At 61.8% G+C, this 26,750-nt stretch overlaps 2 protein-coding genes and 1 long non-coding RNA gene across 4 annotated transcripts; 1 reads left to right on the forward strand and 2 right to left on the reverse strand.

The window, feature by feature from the left end:
- The first annotated feature begins 4,826 nt into the window (after window positions 1-4,826).
- On the forward strand, window positions 4,827-25,516 carry ULK1 (unc-51 like autophagy activating kinase 1). 2 transcript variants are annotated; one of them, XM_019748761.3, is made up of 28 exons: window positions 4,827-5,212; window positions 5,458-5,550; window positions 5,631-5,672; window positions 13,571-13,603; window positions 13,853-13,889; window positions 14,537-14,710; window positions 14,790-14,863; window positions 14,997-15,098; window positions 15,841-15,899; window positions 15,974-16,056; window positions 16,352-16,402; window positions 16,618-16,706; window positions 16,822-16,975; window positions 17,926-17,986; window positions 18,171-18,260; window positions 18,749-18,874; window positions 19,335-19,483; window positions 19,608-19,694; window positions 20,042-20,319; window positions 20,984-21,177; window positions 21,526-21,635; window positions 21,722-21,865; window positions 22,243-22,436; window positions 22,611-22,783; window positions 22,883-23,001; window positions 23,209-23,366; window positions 23,734-23,869; window positions 23,944-25,516. In XM_019748761.3, the coding sequence occupies exons 1-28, from the start codon at window positions 5,102-5,104 to the stop codon at window positions 23,997-23,999; spliced, it is 3,177 nt and encodes a 1,058-aa protein (XP_019604320.2). In that variant the 5' UTR covers window positions 4,827-5,101; the 3' UTR covers window positions 24,000-25,516. The 2 variants fall into 2 exon arrangements, with proteins under 2 accessions (XP_019604320.2, XP_019604321.2); XM_019748762.3 differs by having other exon boundaries at window positions 5,167-5,212; window positions 14,581-14,710.
- LOC141569251 (uncharacterized) lies at window positions 5,494-7,660 on the reverse strand. The gene is made up of 4 exons (XR_012492754.2): window positions 7,580-7,660; window positions 7,292-7,408; window positions 6,771-6,926; window positions 5,494-5,626 (listed from the first exon to the last, which is right to left on the reverse strand). It is a non-coding gene; the product is annotated as an uncharacterized LOC141569251 (long non-coding RNA).
- LOC141569252 (uncharacterized) lies at window positions 7,736-13,033 on the reverse strand. The gene is made up of 4 exons (XM_088801096.1): window positions 12,913-13,033; window positions 12,428-12,549; window positions 8,754-8,859; window positions 7,736-7,996 (listed from the first exon to the last, which is right to left on the reverse strand). The coding sequence occupies exons 1-4, from the start codon at window positions 13,009-13,011 to the stop codon at window positions 7,985-7,987; spliced, it is 339 nt and encodes a 112-aa protein (XP_088657222.1). The 5' UTR covers window positions 13,012-13,033; the 3' UTR covers window positions 7,736-7,984.
- Window positions 25,517-26,750: the final 1,234 nt, after the last annotated feature.

The raw sequence follows: 26,750 nt of genomic DNA on the forward strand, positions 1-26,750 counted from the left end.
AGAATGGGCTTGCACTCGAGTCTGCAGCCACCAGCTCAAAAAAATAAATGCACTCAACGCCTTCGCCCAGTGATGCAGCCCCCTGCTCCCCACCGGCCCACAGAGGCCACCGGCCGGAAGGCACCTGAGTGTGAGACCCCAGGCTCTGTAATCACCGCCTGAGAGGAAAGCACGTTTGAAGCAAAGGGACCTAGCAGGAGATAGGGGAGTGAGGAGATGAGGGATTTGTGTGGATTTGCAAAGCAGGACATTTCCGTAAGCAGCTGACCTGTATGAGGCCTGTTTTATCTTTTGGGGCCCTACGGCGCCAGGCCCCATTCCCACCTTGGGTAGGTGAAATCACTGTGGGCAGTCACGCCCAGGACCACCTTCCCCAGATGCAGACAGTCAGGGTAACACCAGCGCCAGTGCATCTGAGAAAGGCCGGTAAGCAAGTTGGCCCCAGGCTGACAGGCGGCCCACAGCGGGAAGGCTGGACCCCCCCAGGTATGGGGACCAGTCAGTTCCAAGAGACCCCCGGACGGCCAAGCAGGAGGCTTGATTCCCAACCTTCTAATCCAAAATCACACCAAGGGACCATTGTGAGCAGCTGATGGGCTCCCGCTCTGGGCAAGACAGAAGGAGGAGAGGAGGGTAGGATGGGCTCAGGACAGACAGGCGTGCCATCCTTCCATCCCCACCCCAAGCTGGAGGCATCCTGCAGCCCAGGTTTGCTCCGACCTGCCCAGCTCAGAGCCGAGGTGCCAGAGGTCTCGGGAACATTGCTGCATGCGTTCAGCAGACACTGTGGAGCGTCTACTCTGTTCCAGGTGCTCTTCCAGGCACAGGGGACAGTGGTAGCCTGGGCACCCAGGACAGTTCCTCCTGGCCCAGGCAGCAGGAAGCAGCGCACTCAGAGTGGGGCTTACTGACAGCTGAATGAGAAAAGCGAGACACAAAAGACTCCAGTGCTGTTGTTAAAGGATGCTCAAACAAGGGGAGGCCGGATGGCTCAGTCGGTTAGAGTGCGAGCTCTCAACAACAAGGTTGCTGGTTCAATTCCCACAATGGATGGTGGGCTGTGCCCCCTGCAACTAAAGATTGAAAACGGCAGCTGAATTTGGAGATGAGCTGCGCCCTCCACAACTAGATTGAAGGACAACGACTTGGAGCTTGGAGCTGATGGACCCTGGAGAAACACACTGTTCCCCAATATTCCCCAATAAAATTTAAAACAAAAATATTTCTTTACAATAAAAAAAAAAAAAGATGGTCAAACAAGGCAAACCCGTGACTCACAGAGCTGTAAAAATGAAGACGTGTTAAAGCTTTTGCTCAGAGAGAGGACCAGGCTGGTGTTAGAAAGTTCAAAAGAAGAGAAAAGGTTTGGGGCGGCGGATGGCTCAGTTGGTTGGAGCATGAGCAATAACAACAAAGTTGCCGGTTTGATTCCCACATAGGATGGTGGGCTGTGCCCCCTGCAACTAAAGATTGAAAAAAAAAAACAAGAGAGAGAGAAAAGGCACCTGTGCAGATAAGGACTCCCGAAATCAATGTGGAAATGGAGGGAAATCTGGGTTTTTGCCATGTGGTGGAGGGCACTGACTGGAGCTTGCGGCTGGCACCCCCATAGAGGTCCCCTGGAATACGCTGTCCCGTCACGTTCAGCTTGTGTGTCCCTAAGTCTGAGGGGCGTTTCTAGCAGGCTGCATACAGTTGGGTCTCGGCTTTTTCTCCATTCTGCTGCTCCGAGACTTTTGATGGGGGAGTTTAATCCACATACATTTCTGGAGGTACAGTCATGTCATTGTAATCCAGTGACATACAGTGATGACGGACAGGGAAGGGCGTGTTATGTCATTTTCTTCACCTGTCTCATTACCAGGCCGTCTCTTTCCCTCTCTTGCCATCTCCCTGGTGTTGGTTGATTTTTAAAATATTAACATGCCTTGATTCCTTGCTTCCTCTTTTGTGTAACTCTAGGTATTTTTCGTGTGCTCCCTTTGGGACTTACATAAAATACAGTTACAAAAGTGTATTGAAAGCTGATAACTGCATACAGAACCCCTAGACTTGAGCTCCCCCACACGTTGGTTTCAGGAGACAAAACAGAGGCTGGGGGGTGAGATGAATCCAGTGGCCCTGGGTAGAGCTGGGGCTCAGACAAGGCCTCATGGCTGTGGGTCCATGGTCTTGACCACCAGTGGCCCCCCCAGGGACTTGGGGAACCTTCAGTGTAGGGAGCAAGTGTGGGGGCAGATTCCTGCCTCTGAGACGGGGCAGAGGCAACACTTCTGCCCTGTGTCGTGGGCGGGAGCCTGGCGTCTGAGCAGCCACGCCCACCACACCCATCACGTCCTCCCTACAACCAGGTGTGAGGCCTGGGGCAATTTACTTGTATCTGTTTTTAATTGGCTTCCTCATCTGTAAAATGGGGCTGTGCTGCTACTAGGACGTTTCGTTTCCGGCTTCCAGCTTCTGGGCACCCAGTGCAGAGAAATTCCCGGCACCTCTGCCGTTGGAGCTGTGCCATCAGCGAGCTGTCAGCGATGTGGACGGCAGAGATATCCTTTTCCTTCTATAAACCTGTAAAAGAATTTGTGTGAGAGTATTTGAGCCAAAATAGGACAACTACCAGGAAGCAAGACGTCAAATGCTCTGGATAGTGACAGTTTCGTAGTTTCTTCTGTGCCTTTGAGGTTAAAGAGGGAAGGTAAGGAAGGTGACATGGAGGTGGGAGAAGCGCTTACTTCAAAGGTGAATTAACCTAGATGCGTAGAGACAGTGGACAGCGCTGCTTGAGGCAAAGACAAGCCTTTACTAAAGAAGTTACAGGCCTGGGGCCTGAGCGCCCCCGGGACCCTCCCAGGAAGGGTCAAGTAGCCCTGAGAGGCGACTTCCCCAGAACCTCTTTTCCGTCCACAACAGAAGTACTACTTCCTAACGGAGCTCCAGCTGTTTCTTCTGAGCTTCTGCCCCGGATGTGGCCTGTCTGAGGTGATCAAAAATTGTCTGCTAGAACCTGGACGCCCTGCAGTGACCGTGGAGCAGGACCAAGACACAACTCTGGCTGGTTTGCAGTTGCTGAGGTCTGTGGGGCTGTTTGTTACCACGGCACGGCCTAGCCCATCCTGACCGATTGTGAGGAGGGAGAGCTGAGGATATAATGTGCTTACAACGGTGCCAGCACGTCGTACATGCCCAGCAGGTCACTCACAGGTCCCAGCTGTGCCCTGGCCAGAAGCAGGGACCAGAGGAATAACCAAGCAGGGATAACCCAAGGGCACGGTTGGGCCTCCCGCCTGCCCCTCCCTGGCAGGCCCAGTCACTTTTCCGAGCGCCAGTCTCACCTCCCTCTCCCTCCCAGCTGCCCTGTCTTTTCTGCAGAGTGAGACAGATTCCTTCCAGGGTGGGCTGGGTCCCTGCAGGAGAGTCTGCAGGGGAACTGACTGCCCTGCAGCAATCCTGGCCCCCACTGTTTGCCCTCCCTCTTCTCTGCACTCCCATTCTGAGCACTTACTGCCTGTTCTGTCCCCACCTTCACACTGAACTGGAAGCTCCTGGGGGAGGGGACTTTCTCTTTTTCTCCCTGTGGCAACTCCAGGTTAAAACAGGGAAGGTGATGATGTGAGGACAGCTGGCTGTGGAGGGTCAGGAGACCCCTGTCCCCTTCCAGCTCTGATGGCCTCTGGCCCATGTCCGGAAGAGGAGGGGCTGGGCAGGTGAAGGCCTTCCAGGTCTCGTCCCAGAGCAGCAGCTGATTCCTGGCCCAGCAGCCTGTCCAAAGGCTGGTGCAACCATTCAAGGCTACCCCTGAAGGCTGGGGCTGGCAGGAGGACTGCCCAGAGTTGTGCATTGGCAAAAGCAACACTGAACCTGATTAGGACCACTCACACGAGTCCTGAAGGTATACAGGGAAAAGGACTGACTCTCCTGAAGCCACCACTGTTAACAGTTTCTTGTGTGAAGGCGATCCTGGCTCTTCCTCTTGCTGGCTGTGCGACTTTGGGCACATTCACTAGCTTCTCTGGGCGTCAGTGTTTCACACCTGTGAAATGGGGCTATACCAGCAGGTACCTCCTGGACTCATTGTGGGGAATAAATGAGTTAAGATATGATAAGACCATGCCTGGCATATGGTGAGCAATGGGTTAGCTGTTATACCATATACCGTGTGTGCACGTCTAGTGTATGTGTGCATAAACATATGTAAAACTATAGTGTGGCAGTATTGTATCCACACCCCCCTCCAGTGACTTTCTAAATGACAAATACTAGCCCAGCTCACTGTTGTGTATCTTGCTTTCACTCCATCTGAGTACACATGTATCTAACTCTGAGTGTAAGAACCCGTGAGTGTAAGAACCCGCTGTGTATTATTCCACAGAAAGGAAGCCCCTGTGATTTATCTAACCTTTCCTCTCTGATGGACTTGTGGGCCATTTCCTAGGTTCTGGTGCTATGTGGCGGACAGTTTATCACTATAGGATAGTTTTAAAAGCATAACCTCGAACGCAGTTGTTCTCTTCCTAAGATTTTAATTTAGCCAATCCTCAGCGTGGAGTACATATAGCACGTTCCAGGTATTACTGGTGACGGATGTGCGTTCCCGGGATACGCAGACCTTGAGGAACTCAGGACCTGGCTCCCCACCTCCACCTGGGCGGACCCGCGACTGGCCCTGCCCCAACCGAGAGGACCCGCCCCGTTCTGAGCAGGCCCCGCCCCTCCTCTCCAAGCCCCGCCCCATCGCCTGCTCCACCACCCACTAAGCGCGGACATCCGCCAGGCCCTGCCCTCAAGACCCCGCCCCCAGACCCCACCCCCCAGGCGTGCACTGCGCCTGCGCGGGCGTCTCAGGCTCTGGGGCCCTACGGCCGCGGCTCTTTTGTTTCCCGGCCGGAGCGGGAGTCAGAGCCCTAGTCGGAACCGGGTCGAAGCCCCAGTCAGAACCGGGTCGTAGACTGAGTCAGAACCGGGTCGGATAGGAGTGGGGTCAGGATCAGCGGCCGGGCAGGGACTGGGCCTGGCCTTCCCGATGGCGCGCGCCCCCAGCCCGCCGCCCCCGGCCCGCGCCACCGCCTGAGCCCGGCCCACCCGCCCGGCCCGCCCGGCCCGCGCCATGGAGCCGGGCCGCGGCGGCCTGGAGACCGTGGGCAAGTTCGAGTTCTCGCGCAAGGACCTGATCGGGCACGGCGCCTTCGCAGTGGTCTTCAAGGGGCGCCATCGGGAGGTGAGGGCGGCGGGCCCCCTCACCTGGGCCCCACCTACGCCCCGGGGACGCACCCCACACCCCAGCACCCCCTGTCCCTCGGGGAACCACCCCCACACCCCGGGAACCCGCACATCTCCCGGGCCCCTCATGCCCACTGACACCCCTGGGCCCGCACCGCAGGGTCGTGCCGGGTGCTCCCCTGGCCTGGGGGCGGCCTTAGAAGGACTCACGGTCCCTGAGGGTCAACCTTTGTGGGTTTTCAGAAGCACGACCTGGAGGTCGCGGTCAAGTGCATTAACAAGAAGAACCTCGCCAAGTCCCAGACGCTGCTGGGGAAGGAAATCAAGATCCTCAAGGTGAGCTGGCGCTGGAGGCAGGAGGGGAGCGGCTGGCATCCGGGCTGCCTGCTCACAGGAAACTTGGGTTTCTGTCCTAGGAATTGAAACATGAAAACATCGTGGCTTTGTACGACTTCCAGGTAAGGCTCGGGGCTGTGGTGGTGGATCTGGTGGGGAGGGAGTTCGTGAAGCTCGCAGGCTGGCGCGTGCACAGCCTCAGGCCCAGGGGGCTTGAGTCCCAGGCCAGCCAAGCACTGGGTGGACGTCGTCTCGTGTTGGTTGAAGGGGCTGGGCCACCCCCATCTGGCCTGCGGTGCTCAGAGGCCTGGCAGGGACCCTAGAGACCTGTCCTCAGCCCAGCTTTCTGTGTGTGCTGGGCGAGCTACCACCTTCCCAGACTGTGCCAGGGGACGGGTGGCAGGGCCCCAGGCACCAGCCGCGCATCTCTGTTACTCTGACTGTAGCTTGGCCCTCAGGAGCGTCTGACCCAGTGGCCCTGACCAGGAGTCCTGCCCCAGCCCAGGCCCCCCCTCCCCCCGCCCCCCCAATCCTGCCGGCCTGGCCCACCTGTCTGGGCAGGCCCTTTGTTTGTTGACACTGCTCCAGGACCTGCCATTGGCCAGTCTCGCCTTGCGTCAGACTGGGGGAGGGGAGGGGCCACAGGAGATTCCTTCTTGCTGGCAGTTGGGGCCAGCCACCCAGGGCACGCCGGAGGCGTTTGTCTGTGTGATGAGGCTGCCTCAGGCCTTGCTGGCCCCGAAGGCCGCAGCTGGGTTCTCCCACGGCCCCCAGGCCCCAGGGCCCAGTGGTAGGGTCCAGCCTCAGTGGCGGTCCTGGACCCTGGGTGCCGAGTTTGGGACTTGGGAACCTGAGGCTGCAGAGCTGCAGGCCAGAGTGCTGACTAATGGTTTTGAAACCTGTTTACTGAGGCCACGGGACCAGCCCCTGGCTGAGGGGAAGTTCCCAGCCAGGCTGGCTGTGTTTTGGTGGCCGCCTCCCTCCTCCCTGTTCCTTCCCTCCCCCTTCAGAACTGGGCTACGGCCTTGGGGTTATGGCATGAGATAAGGTGACCTGGGGAGGGCCCAGGTTCAGTGTGGCAGTGGGTACCTGGCAGCCCACGTGGAGATGCTATGTCCTCAGGGCCAAGAGGGTGCCTCTTTCCTCCTCTACCCTCTTTATCCCCCCCTGCCCTCCTCTCCCCTCCCCCTTCACCATCCCCGTCCCGCTGGGCCACACACCTGGTTGTGGGCAGTGCCACTTCCTCCAAGGTTGGCAGCCTGCGGCTTTCCCTACAGAGGACTGCTCAGAGGCTAGCCTGGCCTCTGCCCTCTGCTGGGGCTTGGTGGTCCTTCTCTTTGGGGTGTGGGTTGTTCCCCGAGTCCTGAGATTCCTGTCTGGGACCCAGAAGAAAAAAGGCTTTTGAAAATGAGTACTAAATGATTTGGCTTTTTAAAAAAAATGAAACACTACACTACAAATGGGGACATGGAGAAGGGTAACTGTCGTGTCCCTGTCCCAATGGGGCCCTGCGTCCCCCAGAGGGACCAGATACACGTTGGCTGTTCCTGGGTCCGCAGGGCAGCGCCCCACAGCAGACATGCTCACGTGCCCATCCCCCACCTCCACCTTCGTTCTGCGTCTTGGAGAAGGTTCCCTGTCACTCCACACAACTGCTCCAATCCGTATGTGATAAACTACACCCCCTGCTCCCAGGAGAAGTGCCCCCAGTTTCCCCTGTGAGGTTAGCACCTCCACGCACAGTGGTGCAGGGCCCAGATGCAGTTCCGGTCCTGGCTCTGTGTGTCCTTGGGCGGGCGTCTCAACCTCTCTGTGCCGCCTCTTCCTCCAAAGCAGACCGTGAGCTGCTTGGTTGAAACTGGTCATAGTAACACTGAGTGAATGTTGGCTGTGGTTTAGGTTGTGGCTGCACTTGTGGTCCACCACCCCTCATCCCAGAGCTGACCGCCAGTCCCTCGTCAGTAGGAAAGGAGGTGGTTCTGATTTTCTGACACATGAACAGTGTGGTGGTGACCATCCTTGCACTCACCTTTGCCACGTGTGCATCTGCCAGGTAGATTCCTAGAAGTAGCTTCCTCAGGTAAGAAGGATGCGTGCTTTTAGTTTGGGGCAGCTGCTGAGCTGTGGTCCCGAGAGACCAGACCGTGGACAGACAGCAGTACTGCCCCGCAGAGGGCCTGCGTCCCCACTTCCTGGCTGGGCTGCTTGTCAGACCCCTCCTGGCCCGTCTGGGAGGCCGAATGGCACCTCTCATGGCTTTGGTTCTCGTGTATTGAGTGAGCCTCGGCCCTCGTGTGCGTGACAATTAGCTCCACCTCCTGGATGGTACCATGATGAATGGCATGGGCCCCGAGCCACCCGGCCTTTCTCTGAGCCCAGCTCCCCATTTACTTACCTGCGTTACCTTGGGCAAGCTACTCGGCCTCCTGGTGCCTCAGCGTGTTACCTGTGAAGTGGGAGGTAAGGGTAGACACCGCCTAGTAGGGCAGTTGTCATGACGACTTGACTCTATGTACTAAGTGCTTGGGTCTGTGCCTGCTCCACTGAGTGCCGTGTAAACGTCACTGACCTATAGGGGCTCTTTATATGCTGAGGAAAGCCCTTGCATTACAGATTTCAGATACTGCCCCCAGGTTGATTTTTGTCTGATGTTGTTGTGTGTTTCGGCCTTGAGGATTAGGGGCATTTGTCAGGCTGATGTGAGTGCCCCAGGAAGGGGGGCGCCCTTGACTGCTCTGGTCTCAGGCCCCCACCTGTGGGGGAGGTAGCTGGAGTCCCTGGCCCACGTTGAGGGGTAGAGGGGTGTCCTCACCCCAGTGTGCTGTGCGGTGTCTGGATGTACTGTTGCCCAGGGAGAGTGGCCATCACAGAAATCGGGGCATGGGGCTGTGCAGCCAGGACCAACCCTGCCCAGCATGCCCTGGGAAGAGGCGTGATGACCATGGGCCTTGCAGACAGTGACCCCTCCCCCTCCTGAGGCCAGCATGCGCCAGGCTGGTTCCCACAGCTGGACATGACTCACTCATCCCCGGCCAGCAGACCCCCAGCTGTGCTTGCGGGGCCTCCATCACGTCAAGGGAACGGAACATCTTGCCTTAAACTTTGGGGCCTCAGGACAGTGTCAGCCCTTGGCCTTGCTCTTTCCAGACCCCTGGCTCTTGGTGAGGGGGCCCTGTGACTCAGGCAGGGGGCGGGGACGTTACCTCCCTGAGAAGAGCAGGGTGCAAGCCGCACTGAGGCCCCTTGGTACCAGGGTCCAAGGCAGGGGCCTGCACGTAGGCCCAGAGTCCAAACTGTTCTGGAAATGGCCTGCAAAGTTGTGTTACTGTTTTAGCTATTTTGTAACTTAAAATTTTGAAGTATAATGCATAGCAGACGGGGCAGAACGCAGATGACAAAACGCTTGCTAAAGTGTCCCCTGTGTAAGAACTGCAGCGTGGGTAACCCCCAGAAGCCTGGCCCCATTTCCTCGCCATCAGAGACCCCTGGTTCTGCCCTTTCTGGGGTCTTTCTCCCTGCCGTCCACCTCGCTGGAGCCCTGGACGGCTGCAGTACATGCGTCCCCTCAGCCTTACACGGGAAGCTGTGTCATGGGCGTCCCTGGACGGTGGTGCCTGGGACAGAGCTGCTGCAAGCGTCTTTGTGCATCCAGTCCACAGAGTTCTGGGGCGCGCCCAGCCTGGGCTCAGTGGGTCTTGAAGAATGTGTAGATTCTGTATTTTTTGAGGGGTCGCCCCAGCTCATGCCTCCCCCGTGACAGGGGTGCTTGCTTTTCTAGAGTCAGGCAGGCCTGTGTGCGGGAAGAAGGGCTGGAGAGGGCGGGCTGGGCTGCCAGCCCCTGGGGAGCTGTCTGGAGAGCCCAGCCTGGGGGCGGAAGCAGCTCTGTCCCTGCTAGCCTGTGGCTTTGCCACCTTCTGAAGCTAAGATGGCCAGCTCCCCAGGGGTTAACTAGGTCAGCACCTGCCTGCCCACCAGACCAGCCCAGGTCACCAAACTGGGCTTGACCGAGGGGAGACTTGGGATCCTATGAAGCAAAGCACCTTAGCATGTGGACCTGCAGCCTCGTCTGTGACTGCACGCCAGCGCCCTGCCCCAGGCCCGAGGGCGAGCACCTGTCACCCTTTCCTGGGGGCTGCACAGCGATGGTCATGACTCAGGTTCCCAGCCAGCTCCGTCCTTCCCTCACCAGCTGTGTGATGAGGGCAGACCTGCAGGCACTCTCTCTGCCCGTTTCCTCCCCTTGAACAGGCTACGAGGTTGGACTGCCCCGTCCTAAGGGCTCTAGGGTCGCAGTGTGTGGGGCCGATGACCGCAGCGCTGAGGGCGGGGCCTGGGTTGTTCACAGGGCCTGGTGGGCCCATGCCTCGGCCACCTGCCTCCTTGTTCACCTACAACGACGTGACAGGCTCCCGAGAGCCTGCTGCCTGGGGACGAGGGTGTCTGCCTCTCCTCAGAGGTGAGCCCTCTGGGACCGGGCGGCCATGAGGAGTCCCAGGAAGCAGGCCTGGTCCTTTCAAGTGTCCACACTGAGTCTAGACCGACTTCCCAGGGGGCCCCCTTGGTCCCCACTCACTCCCCAGGGGAGCTTGTGAAAAGCAGAGCTAGTGCTGGCAGGAGCAGTGAAAGTGGGACCTGAGGCCTGTCTGACTTCTGAGGGGGCCACGGGCGGGCAGGGCAGGGCCGTGGCCGCCAAGGCTGTGCTGACCTCTCCCCCCACACAGGGGGGCTCAGAGAGCCCACTTCCTGGGGAGAGGGGACACCCAGCCATGTGGTGCAGTGACTGCCTGGCCCCAGGTGGATGGGGCACGCGGCCTCCCTGCTAAAGCACCCCAGCCAGCCAGGAGGTGCTGCCGGCCTTGTGGTTGGGTCCCACGTTCTCCTGGTCCCTGCCGGGCTTTGCTGGGACCTGGCCTGGTGTTGGCAAGGGGCAGGTGGAGGGAGAGGATGGACTGCAGTAGGCGCCCATTGCCTAGCCCTGGGCAAGTTTCCGTGTTTCCTCTGCAAAGCGACCCAGGCTCCTGGGCGTCTGAGGGCCCAGGTCACAGGCCAGGAGGGGTGACAGCCCCAGCCGAAGGGACCTGCCTGTCTGCCCCAGGACAGTGGGTCTCCTGGGTCTCCCAGGCCTGAATGCTGTGCTGCCTCTGAAACCCCGACCCTCCACACCCTGGAGGTCCTGCTAGGCCCAGGGAGGGGACGCCCGAGGTCTCTGCTGAGTGACCCACTGGGGCGGAGGACAGACCAGCAGTAGGAAGGAGCTCGGACCCCCAGATCCCCACATAGCTGAGAACTGTGGGTCTCCTGCTCGCTGAGGGGCTGTGAGCCCCAGGGAGGCTCGTGGAGGTGACAGGCGGTGACCTCTGCAAGCAAGGGCCTGAGTGGGAGTTCTGGGAGCGGTGAGCCAGTGGGCAGGGTCGGGACCTGTGGGATGGGGTCCTGGGAGCTTGCCCCAGCTGGAGTGTGGAGATGGTGGGCGGGGGCTGGGCCCTGTGTGGGGATCCCCATGGGTTCTTGGGCACAGAGGGCGACTCTGTTGTCACTTCTGCCACAGAGACCTCCTGGGGGAGGTTGTCCTGGGTTCCAGGGGTGCTGCTGGATTAGAGGGCAAGGAGGCCGGGCAGTGGTCTGCACTTCCCAGCTGGCAGTCCTCAGTGCTGCGGGCGTCCCTGCCCATTCTCAGGGATGACCCCTGGGGGGTCCTCAGCGGGAAGGGACTCTGTCCGTCCCTGCCCATCCGGGCTTGTGGGCGAGTTTGGGGCTTTCCTGGGGAGCAGACTGTCAGAGGACAGGCAAGAGCTGCAGGTGCCTGGGCCCCGACCCCCTCTGATCCTCCAGCTGTGTGGCCCCGGGCCAGGGGCTCAGCCTTTCTGAGCTTCTCAGGACGAGTGCCCCAGTGTCCCCTAGGGCTCACTGGGGAGGACTAAACTTGGGAGCATGCCCAGCACCTCAGCGGAGGCAGCCATGGTCAGGGTGATGGCAGGCGAGGGAGCAGGTGGCCTGGATGTCACAGGGAGTGGGTGTTGCGATCTCCTGGGTTATTTCTGGGTCCTTATCTCTGGCACCTCCCTCTACCCTCTGCTGGGTGCTTGGCCTGAGAGCCTCCGACTCCCCTCCTGGCTGGCAGAGCCTCCCTCCATCACGTCTCCTCAGTCTGGTCTCTGTCTCCCTCTGTCCCCTTCTGTGCCCTGTTCCTATAGCCTGGGCCTGCCCAGCAGGTCCCCGTGTGACTGGGGGCCCTTGTGTTATCTCTCCCCGGCAGCTGGCCTGGAAGGTTGGGCCTGCAGGCCGGGCTAAGGGGGGCTCCCAGGCTCTCGCTGCTGTGTGGGGCTCCAGGCCAGGTGGGTGGAGCCCACCCCCACCCAGGCGAGCCCCTGCGGGCACCATGGAAGGCTTCTGCGTCCCTGCGGGGGCACACCCTAGTGAAGAGCCTGAGAACGCCCAGTGGGGCGTGCTGGAGCGGGCCTGCCTATGCCGGGGTGCCCAGCCTGGCCCCAAGGGGTTTCAGTGTCAGCGTCGCAGCCTGGACACACCCTCCCAGAGGTACCCCCGCCCCAGACACAACCCCCTCTTTTGGTGGAGCACTGGGGGCAGCAGGGGCTTCTCTTGTTTTGGGGGCTGACATTCAACATTAACACTGTCACCAGTGGCTTTGTGTCCCTGCTCCTGGGGCGCGGAGGCTGAGCAGGGGTCCTTTGTCCTGCAGGGCGGGGGAGTGGAGGCAGGGGCATCCCTGGGCTGGGAGCAGGGTGGGAGGTGGTAGCCCACTGCCAAGGCCACCAAGAAACATCCCTCCTTAGCCCCCTCTCCACCTTCCCCTGGACCTCTTTGGGCCCCGATGCTTTGAGAGCTTTGGGGCCCTGCTCACAGGTTTCCCCCTTACCTTGGGGTTAGAAGCTGGAGCTGCCTGTGGAACAGAGCGCTGGTCGTCGTGCCACAGGCGCTGGGGAACAGGAAGGGGCCGCCTCCTGTTTCCTGCAGCGCTCCCCTCAGGGAAGACCCCACCTGAGGAACAGTTGGGGGGACTGTTGGCAGGAGAGCCTCGGACCCCTGCTGCCTGTTTGACGTGGCTTCTTGGGCCTCAGTTTCCTCTTATGGGACCTGGAGATAGCACTGGTTGCCTCGAGAAGGAAGTGCCCTGTTGCCCAGTGAAGCCCTCGGGTGGTGCAGGGCCGTGTGTGTGCGTGTGTGTGTGTGTGTGTGTGTGTGTGTGTGTGTGCATGCGCCCACGTGCAGGGGGAAATTTGGGCGCTAGCCTGGGTACCAGGCTTCTCCGTCTCCTGGGGCTGGGCTGAGCTGAGGATGCTGTGCGCCCCTAAGCCACAGGTGGCCTAGGGCCAAGCTGGACGCTGGCCTGGCAGTGCTGACCTGTAGTTCTGTTGGTGTCCTTGATTCCGGAGCCAGGCTGCCCTGCTCACGCGTGTCCACACTTGCAGCCTGAGGGTCAAGATCCTCACACCTGGCCATGTCCCTTCTCGGGGTGTGGATTCCCCTGAGTGGGTCTGCCCAGCCAGGACTCGCCACTCACAGAACAGCAAGCTAAGCCCTGATGAAACCTCAGGGCCCGGTCTCACCCTGACCTTGACAGAGAACTGGGCAGCTGAGGGCCTCCACTGGGAGGCAGGGTCCACACCCCACCCCTGACACCTCTCCTGGGACTTCAGCCCCTTCCCTAGACTTGGCAAGTAAAAGTTCTGATTGGCTGCTGCTCCTGTCACTTAAGCCCACATGCAAATGACTCAGAACTGAAACAAAATACCAGAGCCCACTTGGCTCTCAGACTTATTCATCTCCCGGCCACTAACCAACCAGCTAAGCCCTGGCAAACGGGCCCCAGGATGCCAGGGCAGCTGGTATCCATGCTCACTGGCCGCTCCTGCCTGTAGTCCAGATGGTGTGTGAAGGGTACGAGTGGGTGCCAAGCGCCCAGTTCACACTGGGGCTGAGAGGGCTCTTCAGAGGGCTGGCGGAGGGGGGACAGGGCAAGCTCCCCTCCACCTCTCACTCCCCCTTCTGTGTCCTGCAGGAAATGGCCAATTCTGTCTACCTGGTCATGGAGGTGAGTCCCTGCAGGCCTGGCTGTAAGGACAGGGAGGCTGGATCCTCCCAGCTCTTGGACTCCTTGTCACCGGGGCAGGGCAGGCTGCACTGGGTACCCTGGTGGCTTCTTCAAGCACGGACTGTAAGGGACAGCTGCCCGAGGGGAGACGGGCCCTGACGCCCAGGGATTAGGCGAGGCCGGTGTGGAGACCTGGGCGGGCTGGCGGGTGTGTCCCGCTGCTGACCAGGGCGTGTCGCTCCCTTGCAGTACTGCAACGGCGGGGACCTGGCTGACTATCTGCACAGTAAGTGGACACCCCGCGGCCGGGGCTGCACCGTGACCCCGCCTGCGAGCTGGGCTGGCAGGAACGAGCCTCCCGTCCTCGGGGCCGCTGGGCAAGGTGGGAAAGGGGTGCCATCGGGGACGGCCTCACGCGCAGTCAGCCTGGAAGTGCCCCTGTTGAGGGGCCTCCGAGAGCCCCCAGGCCTGCAGGGTCCCCAAGGCGCCTGCTGGCTGCGCCGCTGGGTGCAGCTCGTGCTGAGCACCCTGGGCCCCGGGTGCGGCTGCCTCACTGCAGGGCTGGGCCGTCCAGGGCCCTGCCACAGGCGGGGGTGGGCTCAGCACAGCCCCCGTCAGTTTGTTCAGCCCTCACGTGAGGGCCGAGCCGGGGCCGACGGCAGAGCCGCTGGCTGTGGCCTTGAGCCGCTGCTGAGCGTGATCGTAAACTGAGCAAGGCGCAGGGAGCTGCCTGGCAGGGAGGTGACACCGAGCAGGGTGGAGCCGGGCAGGTGGCAGGGGGGGCAGGGCCCAGCCAGGACCAGCGGCAGGTGGGCGGCAGGAGCACGTGGCCGCGTGTGAGTGGCGCCCGGGCCCACAGGCTTCGGGGCAGCAGCGGGTGGGCCTGCCCCGCGGGTGCCTGCGTGAGCTGCGCCTGAGCCCTGCCTCCCACAGCCATGCGGACGCTGAGCGAGGACACCATCCGGCTCTTCCTGCAGCAGATCGCGGGCGCCATGCGGCTCCTGCACAGCAAGGGCATCATCCATCGCGACCTGAAGCCCCAGAACATCCTGCTGTCCAACCCCGGCGGGCGCCGTGCCAACCCTAACAGCATCCGAGTGAAGATCGGTGAGGCCAGAGCCGGCGGGCGGGTGGGGCGCGGGGCGGCGGGGCCTCGGCGCCCTGCTCACGCGTGTCCTCCCTGCAGCCGACTTCGGCTTTGCCCGCTACCTGCAGAGCAACATGATGGCGGCCACTCTGTGCGGCTCCCCCATGTACATGGTAGGCGGTGGCTCCTCACGGGGGGGGCGGGGGGGCCAGCGTGACTAGCGCTGCTTCCCACCACATCCAAGGGTCACTGCGCGCTCGGTGCCCGTTCTGGCCGGGGCCCTGACCCGCGTCTGCGCCCCTGCAGGCCCCGGAGGTCATCATGTCGCAGCACTACGACGGGAAGGCCGACCTCTGGAGCATCGGCACCATCGTGTACCAGTGCCTGACGGGCAAGGCGCCTTTCCAGGTGAGCGAGCGGGTCTGAGCGGGGCTGCCGTCAACTCAGGGCAGCACGGCCGCCCCTTGTTAGTCTGCAGCCTCCCTCGCTGGCTGAGGTGGCTCCTGCTCCCCCCGTGCGGTCACTTCAGGGCCAAGGCCAGCGTGCCCACTGGTTCAGGGGCGCGTCTCGTGTGTCCACGTACGTCTGTGCCAAGCTTAATGCCTCCCGCCTGCCCGTGCTGGTGGGTGTGACCCACGGAATTGGGGTCGAGGTCCCACGCCCTGGGGTGGCTCTGCTGTCCTGTGGGCCTGTGCTTCCTGTGGTGACCTCATGGTCCGACTGGTGGCTGGGCTGTGCCAGCTTGCCCCACCACGCCGCCGTCTCCTCTGCATCAGCATTGGAGGGCTGTCCTCAGTGCCTGGCACACGGCAGCACTCAGTGAGTGAGCAGGTGGGCGGCCACGTACACGCCAGGTCTCCCCAGGGGCACTGCCCACTGCAGTGGCGAGCTCTTTCTGGGGCTCTTTCAGCGGTGGGTGCACGGACAAGCCTTTAATTTCCAGAGGCAAACAACCAGTCAGACTCCTGGCAGCGCGTGGTCACCTGGCCGCCTTTGGGCGGTCCCCATGCTGCACAGCGTATTGGGGAGGAGGGCAGCCCTGTCCCTAGAAGGGTGCGAGGACGCGCTGTCCTGGCCCAGCAAGCTCGTGGGATGGAGCAGCTGCCCAGAGCAGTGGGCGCTCACACTGTTGTTCCCCCCCGACCCCCAGGCCAGCAGCCCACAGGACCTCCGCCTCTTCTATGAGAAGAACAAGACCCTCGTGCCCATGTAAGTGCCCCAGCCCCAGCCTGGCCCCTCCCTGAGGACCTGCCCAGGCTGACGCCGCCTGTGTGCCTTCGCAGCATCCCGCGGGAGACCTCCGCCCCCCTGAGGCAGCTGCTCCTGGCCCTGCTGCAGAGGAACCACAAGGACCGCATGGACTTCGGTGAGCTCCGGCTGCCCCCCGTCCCCCCACCGGCGCTGCCTGGCTCCCGAGGGCCCCTGTGGGGGCAGGACTGGGTCCGGCACCTGCAGTTCCTTTCCCCATAGCAGAGGTTGAGACCCCTGTTTGGCAGCAGGAAGCTCTGCTGGGCAAACCATGTCGGGCAGTGGGGGGCTGGGTGGGGCAAGCTGTGTCCACGAGCCGCCAGTTGGGGCTCAGGCCCAGGGGGTCCTTCACCCCGGAAGCCCTGGGGTGGGGGCCCTTCTGAGGCCTCATGCACCTCTCCCCCCTCCTGCAGATGAGTTTTTCCATCACCCGTTCCTTGACGCCAGCGCCTCTGTGAAGAAGTGTGAGTCCCTGGGGCTGTGGCCCCTGCCCGGAAGCTTGGGGGTCCTAGCTCCTCGCCTCCTGCAGCCTGGGCTCACCATGGGTTCAGTTGATGGGTGCGGCAGGTTTGGGGGGTGGCGGCTGGCTCTGTGCCGCTGTCCCTGGGTTCCTCTCTTAGGGGCAGGTGTCCACAGTGCCAGGGAGAGTGTCCTGACTGCCCTGCCCTGCCCCCTGCAGCCCCGCCGGTGCCGGTGCCCTCGTACCCCAGCTCGGGCTCCGGCAGCAGCTCCAGCAGCAGCTCCACCTCGCACCTGGCCTCCCCACCGGTGAGTGGCCGCCAGGGCCGGGCGTCTGTCCTCTGGGGTGGGGGGCGGGAGCCTGCAGACTTCCTTCCGCCCAGGCCCTGGGCCGGGTCTCAGTGGCCTCCCCTCTGCCCTGCAGTCCCTGGGGGAAGTGCAGCAGCAGCTACAGAAGACGCTGACCTCCCCGGCTGACGCAGCCGGCTTCCTGCAGGGTTCCCGGGACTCAGGTGGCAGTAGCAAGGACTCATCCTGTGACACTGATGACTTCGTCATGGTCCCGGCCCAGTTTCCAGGTCGGGGTCACAGTGTGTGTGGGTGGGGGTGTGGGGCAGTGTAGCGGACATGGCTGCAGGGACCCATATGCACGTGGCCACAGACCTGTGTCCATTCATGGGCCCCCAGATGGGCTTCCGGGGGCTGCTACACCAAGTCACTTTAGCCACAGAATCAAAGCCAAGCTGCCAGTGGTTAATGGGCATGGCATGGGCCCTGCCCTGCTCGTTTTTCCTCCTTAGCGCTGAGTACACCCCTCGCCTGTGTTGCCGTCTCTCGTTTGTGAACTGAAAGCCCACCAGTGTCCCTCCGGGGGGCACTGCCGCTGCTCAGTGTTTGCTGAGCAGATGTGCTGAGACCCCAAGGCCGGCCCAGCCCCCCAAAGCCCTGTCCTGGGGTCTCTAGTGCCTCTCATTTCCTGGCACTTCCTTTCACTGCCTTGGTCTCCCCGAGACTGGGCCCAGGCTGGGGAGGGGTGGGCCCTGGTGTCCACTGGGAGTGGGTGCCTGTGACCCAGGCTGAGCATGTCAGCTCCGTGCTGGCAGGCAGGGGATGCCCTGTGACCCCCCTCAGGCAGAGCAAGGAGGGCGGCGGGAAGACAGGAATGCTGTGGGGTCAGGGCTCCTGGATGAAGGGTTGGGCTCACACTGGGTGCTGTGCACACCTGGCCTGGAGTTGGCCGAAGCTCGGGGGTAGACGGGGGTATCCCAGGGTGTCCCTTGAGAACCTCGATGTCCAGACAGCACAAGTGACAGAAGTGGGGACACGAGAGTGCTGGGCCCAGCGTGGCGCCCCGGCCCTCCCCCAGGAAGAGGCACCCTTGTTTCACAAAGCCACCCTGCCCCCCGCCCGGTGTCAGAATCTTATGTGGGGCCGTCAGGGAGCCATGGCAGGTGAGGTGGCTGGGAGTTCCCACTCGTCCTGATTTGAGAGATGCCTGGGCCCAGCCTTGCCTGTCTCCTGTCTGCAGGTGACCTGGTGGCCGAAGCAGCCAGTGGCAAGCCCCCACCGGACAGCCTGATGTGCAGCGGGTAAGCTCGCCCCAAGCCGCCTCGCTGGGAGAGGGAAACGCTCGCCTCACACGTGGCTCCTTTGCCCCCTCTGGGTCCAGCAGCTAAGGAAAGGCCAAGTCAGCTTGCCCAGTGCAGGACGGGCCATAGGGAGGGCCAGGGTCTGTGCACACGTGTGGCTGCCCATCTGCTCTGCCCCCACCAGGAGCTCACTGGTGGCCTCAGCCGGCTTGGAGAGCCGCGGCCGAACCCCATCTCCATCCCCGCCCTGTAGCAGCTCCCCCAGCCCATCAGGGTAAGTACCCGCTGGGGCCCGGGCAGGGCCGGGAGTGGGTCCACAGCAGAGGGGCTTCCCCCAGCCCCGAGTTGGCTGTGTAAGCGGCCATTGTGTCCAGGGGCCTGCCTTCATGTGGGCCTGGCAGGACACTGGGCTCCACGTGGGTGATCAGCAGACGGGCCATGGTGGCAGGACGTGGTACTAGGCGTGGGTGCCTACGGGACCCACTGGAGACCAGCACTACCAGCACCCTGGGCCTGCAGGGTGGGTGGCGTGGGCTCCCAGAGCTGGCAGGAGCTGGCCCTGCCATGCTGTCCTGCCCCCACTCCCATGGTGTGTCCCATGGCTGGCCCCAACCAGAAGCCACCTGGGAGCAGAGAGTGGAAGGGGTGAGGTGTGAACCTCCTGTGCCTGATGACGGCAGTAATGGGTGTATGCAGGACGTTTGGGCCTGGGGTTCAGCCCAGTGCCATGTCCAGTGACCTACCACATCGCTACACACGCAGGCGGGCCGGCCCATTTTCCAGCAGCAGGTGTGGCGCGTCCGTCCCCATCCCAGTGCCCACGCAGGTGCATAACTACCAGCGCATCGAGCAGAACCTGCAGTCGCCTACCCAGTACCAGACCCCACGGTGAGCGCAAGGCCCCAGTGGCCAGGCATGTGCCTGAGGACTGTAGTGAGAATCTCCACTGCCTCCCCCTTGGAGAGGTGCGGGGCCGGTTCCCATGCACAGTTGTGCAGGCTGCACACTGCTAACTCAGCACTGCCACTCACTCAGTGGGCATACTGGGATTCCAGATTTATGACAGCTCTGGTGGGTGTCAACAAAATGTCTTGAGTTTACAAAACCAATATTGATTTTGGTAAATGTCAACAGGCAGAAGTAAGGAAAGGAGGAGAGGGCACCTCTTTTGTAATTCACAGCATGCCCTGTGGGCTGGTGGTTGTCCTGGCAGGGACCTCGACCTCGGGCCTGACACTGGGGCTCCCCTCCTCGGAGCTGTTGCTCCAGGCCAGAGAGTGAAGGGCACAAGCCATCTGGCCTTGGCCATGGCCCTCACAGGGCTTCCTCACTCCTGCTATGTCCCCAGGTCCTCTGCCATCCGCAGGTCGGGCAGCACCAGCCCCCTGGGCTTTGCACGGGCCAGTCCGTCGCCCCCATCCCATGCCGAGCATGGCGCCACCCTGGCCAGGAAGCTCTCCCTGGGCGGGGGCCGGCCCTACACACCGTCTCCACAAGGTGAGCCCCTGCACTGCTGCTGGGTGCAGCCTCTGAACTCGGGTAGGGCAGGGTCTGCACGGCCAGGGTGGGGGCACGCCGTCTCCATCTGGGGCGTTGACCTTGCCAACCCCTTTTCCCCAAGTTGGAACTATCCCCGAGCGGCTGGGCTGGAGCGGGGTGCCCTCCCCTCAAGGAGCTGAGATGCGGGCTGGCAGGTCCCCTCGTCCAGGTAGGTGCAGCCCCACCCCGGGCATGAGCATGGATCTGGGGAGGGGCAGGGGACCCCGACTGACCTCCTGCACTTGGGGTGGTGCCATATTCCTGATCTCACAGCCTTCACCTTACAAGGAAAGGGAAGGTAGAAAATCCTGTGAAACCAGCTGTGGGACTCGTGTCCCCACGCCTCTACATGCTGTGTGACCTTGGGCGGTGTCCTCAGATGCACGGTGGGGCATAGGAGCACTGCCGCGCGGTGGCCGTGAGGGTACAGGGTACAGTGAACAGATCTGACGCCTCCACACGCTCTGGCTGGGCAGCCCACGGACGGCAGTGACCGCCTGTCCTGTGCCACCTTAGGTTCCTCCATGCCTGAGCACGCGCCCCTCACCACTGGGCTAGGCTGCCGCCTGCACAGCGCCCCCAACCTGTCTGACCTGCATGTCGTTCGCCCCAAGCTGCCCAAGCCCCCGACGGACCCACTGGGGGCTGCATTTGGCCACCCGCAGGCCAGCCCCCCTCAGCCGTCCCACGGGTCCCACGGGCTGCCGTCCTGCCGGCTGCTGCGTGGCTCGCCTAAGCTGCCCGACTTTCTGCAGCGGAACCCCCTGCCCCCAATCCTGGGCTCCCCCACCAAGGTAACAGGGCCCCAGTGTTCTGTGCGGTGGGTGGGAGTGGCTCGTCCTGGGAAAGTCGTGCTCAGTCTGAATATCGCCTTCCTCCCCCTCTGCTCGGCCACCTCGCTGTCTGCCTGCAAGGTTTCCACAGGACATGGGCCCCTGAAATCCAGAGGCACTGCCATCAATGCCTAGATCTTTTGCGCTGGCTGGTGGCTGGCTCCATGAGTCTCCCATTTACATGTGGGTGCCATGTTCCCATGGCAGACTGGTCCCCAAAAAAAACGCATCTGCTGTGTGGCCCTTAGCAGAGGAAGTGTCCCAACCCTGCCCAGTGGTCCACAGCCTTGAGAAAGCCCAGGCTGCCACCCTTGGAAAATTATTTGGTCCATGCCCTGGACTCAGTTTTCCTGTCTGTGACATGGGGCCAGAACATGTAGCCACCTCCTAGTGTCCGTCAGGGCGCAGGGTACGTGTGTGCGCACGTGGCACTTAATTGCAGCACAGAGTGACGGCCACCTGCAGGTTTCACACCTTTGCCATGAAGGCGGGGTCCTGGAAGCTTGGGGCTCTGTGGCCAGGGCCCAGCAGAGGCAGCCTGTGTTGCCAGGCGGTTACAGTGTTCACTGTGGCGTGATGGGGGCCCCAGTTAGGATCCATTCTCAGCACCCTCTGCCCTTCCTAGGTCAGGCCTGCATCTGACTTCCCCAAGACCCCCAGCTCCCAGAGCTTGCTGACCCTCCTGGCCCGGCAGGGCGTGGTCATGACGCCCCCTCGGAACCGCACGTTGCCCGATCTCTCTGAGGCGGGTCCCTTCCAGGGGCAGCAGCTGAGCCCTGGCCTGCGGCCCCCGGATGATACCAAGGGCCCCTTTGGCAGGTGAGTGGGCGGGACCCCCGTGCCTGTCACTTGCTCCCACCTGCAGTCTGTTGGCACCCCGAAAGGCTGGGAATGGGCCTGCACCTTGTCCCCTCTGCTACCCCTTCTGAGCCTCAGTCTGTGGGTCTGTGTGAGGGGTGACAGTGCCTGCTCCCCGGGGTGGGCGGGAGGACCCAATAGCCTGCATGGGTGCAGCTCTAGGTGTGGCTGGCGGCAGTAAGCACTGCCTAAGGCGGGTTATGGTGTCGGGCCTGCCTGCAGGGGCTGGGCATCGGGGGCGGGGACGGGGCCTGGGCGCTGCCTCGAGTCCCAGGGCAGCTCATTGCTGCCCCTCCCCTGGCCCTACAGGTCCCTCAGCACCGGCCGCCTCACCGACCTGCTCCTTAAGGCCGCGTTTGGGACACAGGCCCCTGACTCGGGCAGCACGGACAGCCTGCCTGAGAAGCCCATGGAAATCAGTGCGTGTGGCCCAGGGTCGAGGGGGCTGAGGGGGCCGACGGTGCCCAGGCAGGAAGGCCCTGAGCCCCTCCTCTCCCTCTCACAGCGCCCTCTGCTGGCTTCGGAGGGAACCTGGAGCCTGGAGCCCGAGCTGGGGGGGCCAGCAGCCCTTCCCCCGTGGTGTTCACCGTGGGCTCGCCCCCGAGTGGGGCCACGCCGCCCCAGGGCCCCCGCACCAGGATGTTCTCAGGTGAGGACTGTCACAGGGCCCCTCGCAGGTGGGACAATGCTTGACCCCCCTGATACCAGTCCGTATTCAGCTGCACTGGGATGGTCGTCCTTGAGGGGGTCAGGAGTCCTGGGTTTGAGGGCTCCCCAGGCCGAAAGCAGGCACGCAGATAGGCCTCCCCTCCCCAGCCCAGCCTTTGGATTTGAGGGTCCCACCTACAGAAGGTGGGGCGCCAGGAGGGGCAAGGCCTCCACCGTGGGTTCTACTTGGAGTAGGAGGGAAGGAATGTAAAGCAAGGTCCCGCTGCCCAGAGGGGTGGGGATGGGTTTTGTGCAGTGGAGTCATGGAGTGGCACATCGGGAGGTGGGGGCTATCCTCAATCAGCGCTGCCCCCACAGTGGGCTCCTCCAGCTCCCTCAGCTCTGCTGGCTCCGCCTCCGCCCGCCACCTGGTGCCCGGGGCCTGCAGTGAGGTGGCCCCCGAGGCCCTAGCCCCTGGCCACTGCTGCAGCTTTGCTGACCCTGTCACCGCCAACCTGGAGGGGGTCGTGACCTTCGAGGCTCCTGACCTCCCCGAGGAGACTCTCATGGAGGTGAGGGCGGCTGCGGCCAGGTGTGAGGGCCGACGCGGCCTCCCCTGCTGGAGCGCATGCGTCTTGGGGGTGTCGGGCACGGGCTCTGTCGCGAGGGGCGAGCGGAAGCCTCCAGGTCTGGGCCCCCTCGAGCACCCAGTCCTGGTACCTGAGGTCTCTCCCTGCTTCTCGCAGCAAGAGCACACGGAGATCTTGCACAGCCTGCGGTTCACGCTCGTCTTTGTCCAGCACGTCCTGGAGATCGCTGCCCTGAAGGGCAGTGCCAGCGAGGCGGCTGCAGGCCCTGAGTACCAGTTGCAGGAGAGCGTGGTAGCCGACCAGATCAGCCTGCTGAGCCGCGAGTGGGGGTGGGTGTGCCCAGCGGGCCTGGTGGGGAGGCAGCCTGGGATGTGGGGCCTCCAAGCCAACTGACATGCCTCCCACGCCACGCCCCACCCCACCCCCAGCTTCGCAGAGCAGCTGGTGCTTCACCTGAAGGTGGCCGAGCTGCTGTCCTCCGGCCTGCAGACCGCCATCGAGCAGATCCGGGCTGGCAAGCTCTGCCTGTCATCCACCGTGAAGCAGGGTGAGTGTGGACTCCACGGCCCCTGGGAGTGTTCGAGGCAAGAAACTGTAAACTCAGGGAGGAGGGCAGCGTGACCACTGTGAGAGGCTGAGGTCACCTGGAGCAGGCCCAGCTCTGTGGGGGAGCAGCTGGGCACTTGGGGGACAGGAAGGCCCAGTCTGTGTCCCGGAACAGACCCCCCAGCCAAGCTGATGGCTGCCCCCGCAGTGGTCCGCAAGCTGAACGAGCTGTACAAGGCCAGCGTGGTCTCCTGCCAAGGCCTGAGCCTGCGGCTACAGCGGTTCTTCCTGGACAAGCAGCGGCTCCTGGACCGCATCCAGAGCGTCACCGCTGAGAAACTTATCTTCAGCCATGCTGTGCAGACGGTAGGGCAGGGGCGGGAAGGTGCGTCCCCGGCCACACCCTCCCTGACACTTAGTTTCCCCAACTGTTAAATGAGAAGCCTGTTCTCTAAGCCTCTTACAGGCGAGGCGGCTCCAGAAGGGACCAGCGCAGGCACCCAGCTCGGAGCCTGGCCTGCTCCTTGCGCTGCCGCAGAGGCAGTGCCATTCATTTGTGTAGTTAAAACGCGCACTGACCAGATAGTGCAGAAGTCGGCCTCCTCTGCAGGGGTGACCACTGACCACCCTGGGGTGGGGTTGGCCGTGTGTCTGACCTGTGGCCCCCAGCTGCCCACGGCCACACGGGCATCTGCTCAGACCCCCGTGCCGCCCCGCCCCGCCCCCTGAGCAGGTGCAGTCGGCTGCTCTGGACGAGATGTTCCACCGCCGGGAGGACTGTGTCCAGCGCTACCACAAGGCCCTGCTGCTCATGGAGGGGCTGCAGCAGCTCCTCACAGACCAGGCGGACGTGGAGAACATTGCCAAGTGTGAGTGCCTGCCCCCTGGGGGGCGTGGGGGGGCGCGGGCATCGCTCATCGCTCATGGGCTCTTCCGCCCACAGGCAAGCTGTGCATCGAGCGGAGACTCTCGGCCCTGCTGACCGGCATCTGTGCCTGACCTCCCGGGAGCCCCGCCCGCCATGCCCAGGGGCTGGACCTTCTCTGCTGATCCCATGGCTGGGGGGCAAGCCTGCGGCCTGGGAAAGGACCACGTCCACACCCTGTATCCACAGCCAGGTCTCCAGCCGCATCTCCGTTTCCGGGCTCTGGCTGGCACTGAGCTTCAGGGCTCTGGAGGGCCTGCACAGAATCTCAACCCAGGCCAGTCCCCCGGCTGCCTCAGCGGCAGGTGGGGACGTGTGGGTGTCCCCTGACCCCTGCCAGACCAGCGTAGCCCTGCTGATGACAAGCAGGGACCCACTCAAGCCAAAGCCGCCAGACCTGCCCAGGGGCCCCGCCCAGAAAAAGGTGCGGGCTCGTGGCCCCCTCTCCTTCCCTGAGAGTACCACCCAGCTTTGTGAATCACCGAGCACTTTATGCAGGTGGACCGGCCCCGGACTGCCCGCTCAGCCCCGGCCGCGGCACACATCCATATACATATATACAGATACACAGATATGCAGAGCCGTGCGCCTGAGACTGAGCCTGCTGCCCCGGACCTGCGCCTGGGAGGCACAGCGTCTTATTTAAATGTTCTTTTACGGACACACAGTATGAAGCACCGAGCTTTCTAAACCCAGAACAGACATGGCAGTCTTTCACACTTTACTCCTAAAATGTGTCTTACTTTCTGCAGCTCTTTTTTCTTTTTTAAGAAGAAAACTCGTAGGTGTTTAAGACGTTTTGTTTTGCGAGGGTGGGGGAGGGGAGGGGAGGGGCCCAGCTTCGCATTAGCGAGGATGCTGAGACAGGAAGCCAGGCACACCGTGTGTGGCTGGCTGTCCTGCTGTCCCGACTGTTAGGGCAGCCAGACCCCTGAAGATGGGTAGGTGAAGGGGGAGTGTTTTGTACAAAAACCTCCCCTTCCAGCTTTCACAGTAGGTTTTCATGTCAAATCCCTGCCCCAGGTCCTGGCTGCCAGCAGGGGGGTCAGAGGGAGGCCCACCGTCAGGGTTCCAGGGGGCCTTTCCTGTCTTTCCAGCTCTGCCCAGCCCACTAGAATGTACCCCCAAGAGTGCAGAGGAAGCCTGGGCGAGTCCAGGCACCCGGCCAGGGCAGTAAGGTCTATTCCATAGACCCAGACAGATGCACACGTGTTTCTTTCTCTGCAATACTTGAAATATTGCCCTGTGCTTGGACTTAGACGGAGAAGCCCTGTGACTTTCTTTCCTCGTCACCTGGTAACTCTATTTGTTCCTTGCTGCATGGAACGTGTTCCTATTTATTGCTTTATGGTCGGCTGGCTCCGTGGGAGGGGCCTCGAGCAGCTGCCCAGTCCCTCAGTGGCAGCTAAGTGTGGCCCCTGTGCCCAGGGTGAGCTTGGGGCCCTGGCCTGCTGGGACATGCTGCCAGCCGGTCCTGCTTCACGAGGCAGCACTCGACCCCTCATCGACTTTAAAAGCAATTTTGTGTGACCCTCCCAGTTGTGTTAAATTGTGTAATACACATTTAAGGAAATAAACCTCTGGAATTGTTGAGTGGTGTTACCGACTATTACTTTGTCACTCTCTGGCCCCCTGTCACCTGGAGTTTGGCCCTGCGCACGCACGGCAGCCGGGCTCAGCTTCGGGAGCAAACTCCCAGGGCCACGCTGCGGCATTGTGCGTGTGCCCCTTCTGTGCCCCCGCAGAACCTGCTCACCGGGTCTTGGGGGTCGCCAACGGAGGAAATGCAGCTTGTGTGGCAACTCCTCATTGGAGCACTGAGGAACCAGCGCCAGGCTTTCCCGGTGGCCACGCCGTTCCCGTCTCCTCGTCCTCAGTGCTGGTCAGTCTCCACCTTGTTACTCCGCACTCACCAGGGTGAGCGATGGCGTGCGCATGATGACCAGTGACCTCGCGCAACTTTTCATGTGCTTGTTGGCCATTTCTAGATGTTCTCTGGAGAAACGGCTATTCAAGTACTTTGGCCATTGTCGAGCTGGGTGGTTGCTCTTTCTAATGTTGAGTGGTAGGGGTTGCATTTTTTTCAACTACATAATGTTTTGATAAATTAAAAATAACTCATAAATTACCAAAAAGGCTAACCACAATGTGAACTGAAAGTTCATGGAGAGGTAGCAGTAGAGGAAGTAGGAGGTGGGGCCTCGGAAGGCGGTCCCCGCGGGCCTGCTCCAGTCTGGCTTCCTGAAGTGTGAACGCTCATCTCTGCGGAAGGAAGGGCTGCGCCCCAGGGAGCCCCATCCCCTGTGGGGCTCCTGCTATATTAGTAACAGGAACACACGCCCAAAGGGGATGAAGACAATCAGGGCATTGTGCTATTGCGACATTAACAGACCTCATTTTTACAGAACAATTGTGCAGAAAGTACAGTTCCCATATACCCCTTCCCCCTGCCTCAGTTTCCCATTATTCATACCTTGCATTGGTGGAGTACGTTTGTTACAATTGAAACTACACTGACCATCACAATCACCCAGAGTTCGTAGTGTACGTTCAGTGGGTTTCGACAAATGTGTCATGACGCGTATGTCATTATGTGTCACACAGGGTTGTTCCTCTGCCCTAAACGCCCTCTGTGCTCCACCTGTTCACTCCCCACCCCAATCCCTGATCTTGTCACTGTCCCCACAGTCCTGCCTTTCCCAGAATGTCACAGCATTGGGATCACATAGTGTGCAGCCTTCTCCGACTGGCTCCTTTCACTCAGTCACATGCATCGAAGGTCTCTCCACGTCTTCCCTGAGAGCTCACTTCTGTTTAGTGCTGGA

Source organism: Rhinolophus sinicus, chromosome 9, assembly GCF_057876585.1.
Source record: "Rhinolophus sinicus isolate RSI-liver-muscle chromosome 9, RSI-T2T, whole genome shotgun sequence".
Lineage (NCBI taxonomy): Eukaryota > Metazoa > Chordata > Mammalia > Chiroptera > Rhinolophidae > Rhinolophus > Rhinolophus sinicus.